The sequence below is a fragment of the Anser brachyrhynchus genome (assembly GCF_964034855.1).
Source record: "Anser brachyrhynchus genome assembly, chromosome: 19".
Lineage (NCBI taxonomy): Eukaryota > Metazoa > Chordata > Aves > Anseriformes > Anatidae > Anser > Anser brachyrhynchus.
Genome location: NC_137712.1, coordinates 11,941,892 through 11,954,418, shown reverse-complemented (window position 1 = coordinate 11,954,418; position 12,527 = coordinate 11,941,892). Strand labels below are relative to the sequence as shown.

Below are 12,527 nucleotides of genomic sequence, written 5' to 3'. Positions count from 1 at the left end.
CTTTTTCTGAATGATTTTTAGTTTAGCACCCCTTTCCACAAAGTGTGAGATCGCAAAAACGTGAGGTCGTGACAGAAGGCTGTCCTTCTGTGAAAGGATCGTGGAGGGACAAGCAGCTCATGGGCCTGGGCAGACACTCCTGCAGTGGAGAAGAAGATGTACAGAGGCAGTTGTACAACAGAGCTTTATAGTCAGAATGGATTGTACCAGGTTTTTTGATGCAAAATGGAACATGACCCAAAATCTTTACAGAACAGAAGCGCTTTCAGGAACACAGCCAGCTGAAGCTTGAACGCCTGCCTACCTTCTCACAAGAGAGGCCACAAACTTTGGTTGCGTCAACTTTTTCCTCTCCAGGCGTGCAAAGTTTGAATTGTCCCATGCGATTTCCCCACAGTGTCACAAGAAATGTAGTAATGTTCAGAGAAATAGCGAATGCTAATGGAAAACAGACCTGAACAATATACTGCTCATGCAGCAAACTCAGTTCATTTTATAGGGAGTTACATGTGCATTTTGGGGGCTGGGGAGAAGAAAAAGAAAAATAGAGCAGATAACTGCCTGCTGTTCAAGACAACTCTGAAGTGGACAATGGATCAAAAGAACACCTTGCTTTATGGGGATGTAGTAGCAAATCCCAGCTTGGATACCACGGTTGACAATTCACAACAAAAAGGGGAGGGAGAACAAAACCAAACCTCAAATCAACCTGGGTGCAACAGGCTAATGGAATGCACAGAACCTGGGGGGAGCTTCACTGTCCGAGCTGCAAAAGGGACCCAGAACCAAAACAGAAGCGGGTATGGAGAACTAACAAACTCCACCAAACATGGTGGTGACTCACTGGGACACAGGCAAGTGTGAACAGCTGGCCTGTAGCGCCTATCCAACTGCAGCCTGCACTGCTGAGGAGGCACCAATCCACAGGTCTAAGTTCAAATCAAAAATTAAAAGACTTCCCAAACTCACGGGATAGGAGGAGGCTCTCCAGTTGGGGCAGGGAAGGGCAGCACGCTGGCTGCTGAGAGGCTTGGCCCAGTAAACACAGCTGCGATATCGACAAATTGGACCAGGAAAGGTCGTCTGAGCTACAGTGGTTGTTCCTCTCAGTGTAGAGAGGCAGCCGGTGCTGTACAGCCTGACTGTAAAATGCCTGAGAAGCAAATGCCTTGCCATGCTAACACTGCTCTGTAGACAGTTCTGAAGCTCTGGATATCTTCATTTCCATGAGAGTCATGTCCCTGAGAGGTACCAAAGGGAGGGGATTCTAGTGTATGCAAATTCAAGGGTGGGAAATGCAGAAAAGCACTGTTTTTTTCCTCTCTTTTTCAAGTTAGCTTTGCACTTTGCATTGTTTTCCCAAACTGCATAGCAGCTTACATGTAGTGTCTGAGACACTGGGGCCACGGAAATCAATGGGGCTTCATGAATTCCAACAGCAGCACCAGTGAGTGCTAATTAAGCTGCTGTGCAGAAAGGTCCCTTTCAAAGGACTCCAAAATCACACACGCTCTCTCTCACTCTGGTCCTGTAGCTGCTGTTTTGTAGAGCTGTATCATAGCATGATCTGCTTGATTTAAAGCATCAGCTGCTGGGTGGAGCAATGGCCAATACCACCTTTCTCATTAAAAAATAGGAAGGATAAAAAGTTAAAGACTTGAGACAGGCGAGCACAATTGCGTTCATGCAGCATGTTTTGTTGCACTCCTCTTAACAAGACAGGAACTTCAGGTGTGCAGGAGTGGCATATAACAGGGGTGGAGCTGGAAGCAGGTCCCTTTCACCCCCCACACCCTGACAGCTACCAAACAGGGCATCTCTGGAAGGAGACAAAATGACAGCCTGGAAGCGGGCCGGGGAACCATGCCCTAAACCTTCCCCTTACTCAAGTACATCTCAGCTGCATTTTCTTTGTGTAACGAACACACCAGAACAGCACACACAGATGTAAAGCTTTTGTTCTGCCAGATCTGTTTCGAGTGAATACATGGCAAAAAGCTTTACACATCTGCATCTGTCCTGGTGTGACTCGTAAGAAAAGATGGAGACAACCACGACAGAAGAGTCCGCTGCATGTACAGGTAGCCAGCCTACAGCTCCTCATAGTCCCCACCTCCTCGTGGCTTGCTCATGCTGGCTCCTCCTCCAAGAAAAGCCTCCAGTTCATCTATCTCATTGTTTTTCTCCTTGCTTCTCTTCTTCTTTTTCTTTTTCTCCTCTTTGCTCTCCTCCTTCTCTTTGCTCTTCTTGTGTTTGCTTTTCTTTTTCACAGACTTCTCCTCTTCCTGCAAAATGAGAAAACTGTAATTAGTAAATCCTCTGAGCATGCCAGTAACCCAGCACATATCGCCCTGAAACTTGGCTCTAATGGGAACCTTACTTAGGGAGAAGCATCTACCACCAAGGCTGGCTGGGACCCTTCTGTGAGTTTGGACAGAAGAGAAGACAGACCATCTGGTTTTTATGTAGCAATGGTCTGTCAGGCAGTTTGTGCCTGACAATACCACATTACTGGACAAGCAGAAATGTCAAAGATGAAGCCTCCTGCAGACTTCCCTCGCTGTCTCTGAGATTAGCTCTGTCTGGGATCTCCCCCTGCTTGGAAAAAGCCATGGGACTGTAACAGACTCCAATCAGCAGAGATGCATTGCTCTAGTTAATCCTACATTTTACAAACTCACACACTGCCTTTTTAAAAGCCAACTGTTCTGGAAGTTTGTTTTTAAGCTGCAAGTGGTTAATGGTCTGCAGAGCCCATGGAGCACAGCTCTGGCTGCAGGATACCAGAATGGAAGGCAGTCCACCCGGTGCACAGAGCACACTGTAGGTAGCTACCCCTTTCCTTGGCTGCTAGACAATACGGCAGATCAACTCTGAGGAATTAAATAGTACCTCTTTGCTTTTCTTTTTCTTCTTCTTTTTCTCCTTAGAAGCATGTTTATCTGTTCAAATAAACAAACAAAAAAAACAATATTGTTTTAAATCACCGCAAACCAGAAGCCATGTGATTCTGCCCTGACCCTATTTCTCAGAACAAAATGCTGTCCTGAAGCCGCATGCAAAGGCAATCCTTATTTCTCAGGACAAACTGTGACCCCTTCGAAACTAACACAGGTTCCAGCACAAGGTCCTAATTTGACTAGATGTAGCTAGCTTAATTATGAGCATTATACCATCTATTTTATTTTGTGTTATGAACACCTGGGTCTTCACTGTATCACAGCCACTGAAGAAACAAATACAGAGACCAGACCTGCAAACTGGTCTAAAGGCCAAACTGGGCACCAGACTATTAATTCCTGAACTGAAGAAGAGCTATGGGGAACAATTTGCCTCTGGCCACTTAATACTTGAAGGCATATGGAAATCCCATTGGAGCAGACTAGCAGGCTAGTACTGGTTGTTCAAGCTGCATATGGAAATTATGTCACCCTGAGGCCACAGTGCCACTGTTGCAGTTCTGCTCTACAGCAGTGGCTATTTTCACTGTATCAAATGAGCCCCAGAGCCCATCACAGTCGAAACATTTGTCCCAGCTTATTGTGGCTGATAGCTCAGCCACTGATTTCAACGCCGAACTTCCACTGACTTTGCACAGACTCCTTGAACAGGAGAGTATTTATTTGGCTTGACACAGGAGGCTTTGTAGCTGCACCACTTTTCGCAAGGTGGTATTTGATACCTATGCAGTCTTCCCCTCAGTTGATACGTAAATGCAAGTCAGCCATGGAGAACCCTAATTGCTGGTCAAGCTCCAACTGACTGGGTTACCGAGGTATGTTTTTGTACTTATCCCAGACAGAGGAGATAGGAGGAACCCACACTGGATTATTAAAAGTGCTAAATGGAAGTTTAATTATTGACCTGGGCCTCTGCAGATACACTTCTACCTATTCCAAGTTGTGCTGCTCAGCAACAAAAAATCACAAGCCAATGAAACCATCACTGCCTGTAATACCTTACTTACACTTCTGTAATAGCTTTTCCATGATAAACCTCACTTAGGTCGCTTCTGTCTCCCCTTAAGTTTTTAACTTTTCATCTTTCTGGGTGACATCAAGGACAGATGCTTTGCAGCAATGCCAAGAGAGCAGAAATCATTTGCACAACTAAAATTTGTTCCCTTAGGGGACTGGGGGAAAATAAAAAGCCCGAGGAGTGCTTAGGTTATAACCAGAAACTCACCCCAACTTTCCCCAAAGTAGAAGAGGAAACTGGCAGGGTATGTCAGAACATTTTGCTCACATTGATCCAAATTCTTGAGGAGGTGGACACTGCAATGCTGAGCATCAGTTCCCAGGCATGCAAAGTTAAACAGGAAGCCTTACAGAAGCAGCTCATGAAAGATGTGCTCCTGCTTCCAGCTGGGACAGAAATAATACATGGCTTATGCCATGGATGAGCCAAGTTCTCCCAACCCCCATGGGGAAAAACATAAAGTTATTTATGTTGTGTTAAACCACATTAAAGACTCACACAGGGCACTGCATGAAGTTGCATGGTATTTTATTTAGTGCAAATTGGTTTGCTTACACCCTGGAACCACTTTGGGAAAAACAGACACCTGAAAAACAAAATCAGCAAGAGTGGAAATGTGGTGTGACCGTTACCTTCTTCACTGCTCTCCTTGGGACCAGTTTCTTCCAAACCCAAACCAAAGAGATCTGAGTCATTTTTCAGTTTAAAGGAGTGGACTGTTGATTTCACAGGCTGGGGTGGCTTTGCCAACGAGGCATCATCATCAGATATTTCAGAGAGATCTTCCCGGACAGGGAATTCATCCTAGAGACAAGAAAAGACCGACAATGCAGACAGGTCTTTCAAACAAAAATCTCTAAATATTTTGTATACAGAGATGTCAGCATGTGCGGAGGAGGGAAGGAAATGGTAGCTGAACTGAGCTGTTATTGCCTGAAAATCAATGACTATGATGCTGTAAGCTCTATCTATTTCTTGCTACGGTAAAATGGCTAGGTAGCATTGATCCTGGAAAGCACACTCTGATAACTTATCATTCATGACACCAAAATCAAATTAATGACATAAAAGGATTAAACGAGACTTTCAACTGTGTTAGCTCAACAGCACCAGCCTTTACTTGCCCTGGTGAAGCACCTCTGTTTTGGGGAAAATCAAATCTAAATAGCTGAAAACAACTCCAGATTTGACAGACAAAACCTTTCCTGTGTAGCTCTGGGGGGTCTAGCACACCAGAGGCAACATGCAGCAGGGCCAAGAAAGCAGTCTGTGTTTGCAGAATAAATCCGTTCATCAAGTCAAAAGGGAATGTGCTCCCAGTGCAAATTTTCGTCTTCAATGTGGGCAGAAACAGAATGCTGCAGAGACTGGATATCACCCCCCAAATCCTCTGCCTCTCTGCACAATGGGAATGGAAATGAAGTTCAATATTCTGTATGTGCAACTAATCTTCAGAATTTGTTAACCTTTTTCTTTAGATCCTCCAAACTGACCATAAACACCCCACTCTGCTGATGATTTAGGCAATGTTCCCCTCCTCCTTGCTTAATGGCGGTGTTTTTACTGCGTCCCCTTACCAGTACACCTCGTACTTGAAAAGCGTTCATAAGTTGTGGGGCATCTCCCTGAGACTGTCGCAACAGCAAGTTCTCTCACAAATCCCATTTCTCATCATCATTTGTTACATGTACCATCACAGTTACAAAAAGTAAACCTACTCCAAATAGTTTTGCTTTTATATTAAGATGCCAGGAAAAGCAGGTACTGAAATGCTAAATGAATGGAAAATTACTTCATAAAAAACAGCAGGACCCATAGCCACAGTGAAAGAAACTGGGACAGCTGTCTTTACTGCAGGTTTCTGGAATGATGCAAACATACAGAACACTCCCAAAAAAAAGCTGGCCTAGACACTTGGGGTACAAGAACAGCAACCGTCCATCCCAAATCATGATTTTCAGTTCCTACAGAGATTGCTCTGCTGGCTGTGAGTGCAGGTCACTGAAATCAGGAGTACCTAGAGTCACAGCAGCAAATTCTTATGAGCACAGAGAAGATGCTTGCATTATCTCCGTCTTTAACACACGACAGGCTAGGGACAGGATGGAAGGGACTCCTGCTCACATACATTACCGACATTTTACAGCTAACCTGGCTGTAATGGAAAGATTGCCCCTCTTCTTGGGTAGATTTTCCTACTTCTGTAAGGAGCTTTGCCAAGCAAATTTGGTATGGCCTTTTGATTGCTGCATTGACTCTAAGGAGCTCACTTGTTCTCTCTCTCTAGCATGCACACGCTTCTACATATTAAACTTCAGGTGAAAATCCACCAGCTTAGTATTTCATACCTTCCATGCTACTTGACTGACCACACTCTGGATTTACTGAGAATAAACAGCACATTAAAATCTGTGAGCACAAACCTTGTTGCTGCATGGCTTCACCAATCACAGCTTTAGTGGGTTTGTGCTTAAATCAATTTCTTCAGGTTGCTTAGCACCTGACTTGCTGTGACTGCTGCTGAGAGACTGGCAGAGCAGATGAAAGCTCTGCTCAGTGAGATGCCTCAACACTTCAAGCTCAGCTCTGCAGCAGTGCACAGTGATTCTAGCATGTTATTTACCATTTTCTTCCTCTGGCTGTCAGATTCCTCACTTTCAAAGTCTGGGTCATCCATAACAAATGAGAGCATTTGAGTAGCTATTGGTCCCTCTTGATCACTGTCAGACTCCTCAGGCTTTTCCTCTTTGACCACTTTCAGTTTGAGAGCATGTCCTTTGCTTTGGGAAGTGGTCTTTGGGGCCTGGACTGCTGCTGGGGTGGTGGCAGCAGCTGGCAGACTAGCGTTGAGCTTGCTGTTGCTGTTTCTTTCAGACACAGAATGTGGAGGTAAACTGTCAGGAGGCTTCAGGTCAGTTGCTTTGGTCAGTACTGCTTCACTCTGTGGTTTCACAGAATTTCTGGAAGACCTGAGAAGAAAAAAACAAGTTGACAGAGCCTGTCCACACCACCATTCTGTGATGCTGTGAAGCAAAGCACGACGACCAATTAATAGCTGAACATGCCTCAAGGGCTTCAGTGTGCATCTCAACAGGAGATGTAAGAGATGTAGCTCATCCTATGTGTGTGTGTATGTGAGTTTGAACACACAGCACTCAGATGGCGAAAGTATTTCTGGCAGTAAGTCAAATGCTGAATGTTCTCATGTCTCTGAGGATGCTGACGTACAGGTGCCTGCACTGGTGGGCCAAATCCAATCATACTACCCACAGCGTATGGTATGTGGAGAATATGATTCAGTTCATCGTTCTCCAGCACAGGATGTGGTGAATGACTTCCACTCCCACTGCAAGACTTGATACCTCTGTCCTCCTCACACTGCTATTAACAGATTTCCATGAGCTCAGTTACAGTCTCTTGTTCAAACTTGAAAAAAAGGCTGGGTCATTCCCAAACAGAAATGTACCAGCGACCAAAGAAACACAGTGCTCAAAAGCACACTACTTAGGTGTGATGCAGCTGTACCAAAAGGACAGCTACTAGTACCACAACCCCCCTCAGAAGGTGCTGCATAAAGCAGTTCCAGCTCAAGTAAATCCAGATTCAACTTAAAGATGAAGGAATGGGCTCCAGAGATACCATGATTCCACACAGCTGCACAGAAGTCAATGGCAAGACTGAGAAGAAGCCCAAGTTTGCCAGCACAATCCCACACTTCAAGATGTGCTTCGTACCTTTTTTTTTCATGTTCTGTGTCAATGTTTTCATCAGGTATGAGTATGACCTTAGAGTCCTTAACCTCTTCCTCCTCCTCACTGGACAGGGTGATGTTCTCGCTGGGCACTCGCTCTGTTGCCAGCATGGGTCTGCTGGGGATTTTGTCATCCAGGTCTAGGTCGTCTTGGAAACCTGCCACCATAGGGTTCCCCCCAGGTGCCTCTCCATCACTGCAAAGTAGACGATGATTAGACACAGCACCCTGAAGACACGGTAGGACAGACATGCCTCCCCTTGAAAGCACAGTGCCACTTGCCATGCTTTTAGAGCCAATTTCAGGCCTACCCTTACCCTGTCCAGGGCTGTCCAGGGCAGCTCTGCTGCTGTCTTCCTGCTGCATGCCCCCAGCCCACAGCCCCGTTCACGGTGGACCTGCTCCTTGTGGGCTACAAGGGTGACACAAGCCCAGTACCAAAACACGTCACAGAAGGATGTGTCACACAGTGGCTTTTACCACTCAAGGCTAAGATGAGTAAGCTTTAACGCTGTAGAGCAGCCTGTTTCTTCAGCAGGGCCTCTATCAGAACATCTCTGGTCCCACATACAAGGATCAGCCAATTGAAGAGTGGGAACCGCCTGCCTCGATCCCCACATCCTGTAATTAAGCCTGATCATATACTGCCACTACTGTGGAAATTCACTTGCAGCTATTAGCTTCTTGGAATGATTTCTGTTTCTCTGGTGCTCCCTGAAGCAGGCAGCCATTCAGACACCATAACCATGCTTTGACATTTCCCAAAATAAATTAACCTAAGGACACACTTTTAGAGCTAAGCATCTGCCAGGCTCCATGAATGCAATACAGTTATGTATTCAGAGTCATCCTGATAGAGCTTCACAGCTGAAATTACCAGCTGAAGGGTTCTTGTCTGGATTTCCCCACGACTCAACAATTTTAATACTTTCTGATGGATTTACTCAGGTCAGGAATATAGATATTTTTCAGTCTCAGCTGATGAACCTTTGCGTTACCTTCCCCCATTCTATTTGCTTTATCTGCAACAGATACTCAGTTCCTTCCTGACAACCTACTGTATATGATACCCACTCCACCGTCCTTTTGACTCGATACGGACTGTACAAACACAGCATTCATTTTTACGCAGAGGCAAAAAAAAAAAAAAAGGTTATGGTTTGAAACAGATTAGATTTTAGAGTCACGAAAGGAACCACCAAAAACTACAATCCCTAACCTGGCAGATGGTGCCAGCAGCCAGCCAGCACAGAAAGAGACAGTGGAGGCTGCTGTGCTGATGGGGTAAGAAATGCCGAGGCACTAACACAGTCCACCTGACTGTACTACTCACCTGGGCTCTTCTTATGGCCAGTTACTTTTTACATGTTAGTTTTAAAGAATACTGTAGCATTTGTGACAACAGATAGCGTAGCATTTGTGACATAAGGGGCACTAGGCTAATCACAACTAGCACAGTACTTTAAGAGTGACTACAACTACTGCTTGTCTGGGTAACAGCATTAAGATCAGGACTAACATCCGTTCCCTCCTGCTTTCCATGTTGAGTCCTGAAATGCACCTCTGCTTTCAGGACTCAGAGCTCAGCTCCCAGCCAAGCAGAGGCAGGCTGCTCGAGAACCCCTTTGTCATTAACACTGCTGCTCTCATACTGAGCCAGAAAGGAGGGACACAGCCTGTCCCACACAAAGGAGAAGAAAAGTGCTGTTCAAAGCAGCCTCCAAGTACCGCACTGGCTGGAGGAATTACAAGTGAGAGATTTCTGAGGTATGTGAAACACTGGCAGTGTTTTCTCTAGAAATGTGCTGCAAAGAAAATGGAATCACACCCTAAAAAATGGCAGCATATTATCTTGAACAAGTGACACTGTATTTCTGTAACATCACCACTCCATCAAGCATAAGAAGCGTAAGACTGTTGCTATTGCCACTGTCCTTCCACTGCACACCATAAGCGACTTGCAGCCTCTAAAGCATTCCCAGTTTGAAGAGAACATCTACGTGTGTATGCACACACATGCAAAGTGGGTCATCTCCCTTTGCAGTGAATACGCTGCCTCCATGTATAACTTCCACACAAATCATTAAGCGGCAGCTTAAGAGCAAAGCAAAGAAATGAATATATGTCAGAAAAATCACTGCTGCAGTATAAACAAGGCCTGACAATGCAAAATTAGTACCAGCTTGTAGTCCTGAGATTCCAGCTGGAAGGAAGTCAGAGCATGCAAAAACAAGCACATTGCACCACTCTTGCCAACACCTGACACACTGCCAAGCCTGCGTTAGTGTTGAGCCAACATGTTTGCAGGCACAGGTACCCACCAAAAATGACTATGCTCGCGGAGGTCTGTATGAGTTACTGACCAAAGAGCGCATCAGGGTTTCCTCAGAGCAAGCCCTCCATCATGTGCATGGAACAGCCTCTGGTGATGAAACAAATCCTGCTGCAGTCTCAGCGTATGCTCTCAAACCTCGCTTGACAAGTATCCCACCAGCCCTGCTGTACAGCTAGTGGATCCAGCGCCACCAGGAGCCATCAGAATCCTTTTGCCACATCAGTTTTTGTGGCTACAGATAGAGGAAAAACACGAACTCTAATAAAGCAGATAAGCTGAGGGAATCACATGCCACAGGGTGAGCCTGCATGGCTACATTCCAGGAAATGGGGGTCTTCTAGTGTGCACCAAACAGTGCCCTCAGGTCTCCTTGCTTTGTCTAGCACAACTGGATACCACTATGTATAAAACAGAGGCAATAAAAGCAAAGAACCAATTAGAAGTCCTTCAGATACAAGACATCTAATCAATGCTTATGATAAATGTCTAGTGATATGGAGAAAACTCAACAGGAATCCTGTTAGCATCAGCACAAACTCACTTTCAAATAGACACCTGCAGCTTATCCACGGACCCAGGACAGCCTGAGCCAGCAGGAGGGAAGAGGGCAGTCTGGAGTCAGACTAGCTCCTCTGATGCAGTCACATACACACCGGCTCTGAGTATCAAGCTAAAGAGCAGCAAAGTAAGTTCTGAAGCAGCAAACTGGAATAATTGAACTGCCTTCCTAATCAACTGCTAAGGAAACTGATTTAGTGAGTTCTCTTTACTGCAGGCTGGAGAACCATAAAATGCCATTAAACAAAGTGCAGGACTCCATTAATCTCTGCAGATCTGCACTGGGATTTAGCTATAAGAACACCAAGAGACATCAGTACATGCTGGAAGTCTGAGCAGCTGTCTGATCGCTGGGCAAGAAGTTCTTTGTTTCAGAGACAAGAGCTCTTTCCTCACTGCTAGCATGCTTCAGAAAAAACATTTTTTCTAACATCACTGCTCTGTGTCAACTCTTGCTCGGTTGTTTAGAGAGCTGTTACGGAATACCGAATGGGAGAAGTTCACATAACATCACTGAAAACAATAACCCTGAATTCCCAATGTAACTAAAATGCATGAGAAATATCAAAATTTACAGCCTCTTTTTGAAGCTTAGAAAGGAAAAGCAAACAAGTTCTTATACATGGAAGCAAGCGCAACACTGAGTTCAGGACACGGTTCAGTTACACACCACCCTGCTTCTAATGACAAGAAGAAGTAACTACCTCTGCTTCATGTACGAAACGCACTGTGCGCTAAGGGCTTCTCCTATGAGCTAACTGCGAGACTCCTGCTTACAGCCAATAAGGAAATACATCTTATTCAGCTAAGAGAAGTAAGTCTAGGAATATTTAAGACAAAGCCCATTTTCCTGCTCTGTCTTGCATGGTTCTTCAGGTTAGGAGATTACACTTGGTCCTAACACACCCATAGGAAATACTGGCAAGCTGTGTAAGCTTAACACTCAGATCTCTGCTTTAAAACATTCAGGAAACATGAATGCATCTCTCTAGAACGTTCTTAGGCTTTGTTCCTCACTCAGATTCAAGGGGGATGCAACTTCTAGTACGTCTGTTTTTTAAAATCAATGACATCTCTATTAGGTTTCAGCAGTTTCACAGAACTGTTGTGTTCTTTAGGTCCAAGATAAATATCTGCAGCAGCAGATTTTGTTGCAACTACAATAATCTACTTATTGCAGTAGAGGCTAATTATTAGAGATGGTGCTTACAGAACTCTTATGCTGCTCCTGGGCACCATGGGGTTGTAACTGGGATCCTCAATCAAATCTGTTATTGCAGGTGATGGACAGAATCACATAGCACAGCTCTGAATTTCAGCATGCCTGGTTTATTGTGGTAGGCCCTTTTCGGCAAGAAACAGAACGTAAAATCACCAGACAACCAAGAAAACTGTGCAAACTACATAAGAAATCAGAGCAAGACATGGATGCCATGCTGCAGAGGAGTATCAAGCACCTGAATTCTCAGGGATGCGCTGCAAGGTCTTCTCCCAGGGAAACAGAGCTATTCTAACAGTAGATGATTACCACCGTTCCCCAAAAGATGAAGCTGTGACTGAGTGTCCTCTCTGTGCCCAGTGGAAGCCCAAAGGTATCTCTCTTTTTGCCCCAACCAGCTTGTATGCCTGGAAGGCTACCAAGACTGGGGACAGAACACAGAAGGGCTTCATAACAGATGAGAATGTGACAACCCTACAGGCAAGGAGCAGAGCTCATTACACAACTGCTTGAGACGTTTGGATTTTATACACCTATTTGCTTCCAATAACTGACGCTTATTAGAAGAGAAGCCTGTGCTAAAGATCCAGCGTCCTTCCCACAGCAAGAACTGCGGCTAAGGGCACTCCAGGACCAAGTCCTTCAGCAAACCCCAGGAAGGTCAGGCTTGGCTCTCCTGACATCTC

General features: G+C 45.2%; 2 protein-coding genes across 8 annotated transcripts in view; both read right to left on the bottom strand.

Annotated features, from left to right (window-relative positions):
• The window catches only part of PHPT1 (phosphohistidine phosphatase 1), a 102,853-nt gene that overhangs the window by 20,011 nt on the left and 70,315 nt on the right, over window positions 1-12,527 (bottom strand). The window lies entirely within an intron of this gene.
• RABL6 (RAB, member RAS oncogene family like 6) overlaps window positions 169-12,527 on the bottom strand; it is a 58,511-nt gene continuing 46,152 nt past the window's right edge. For all 3 annotated transcript variants that reach the window (XM_080561494.1, XM_080561493.1, XM_080561495.1), the window contains 5 exons: window positions 7,713-7,925; window positions 6,602-6,947; window positions 4,611-4,782; window positions 2,893-2,942; window positions 169-2,285 (listed from right to left, as the gene is read on the bottom strand). In XM_080561494.1, coding sequence (XP_080417620.1) covers window positions 2,091-2,285; window positions 2,893-2,942; window positions 4,611-4,782; window positions 6,602-6,947; window positions 7,713-7,925 — 976 coding nt within the window. In that variant the 3' untranslated portion in view covers window positions 169-2,090. The remainder of the gene's footprint in view (window positions 2,286-2,892; window positions 2,943-4,610; window positions 4,783-6,601; window positions 6,948-7,712; window positions 7,926-12,527) is intronic.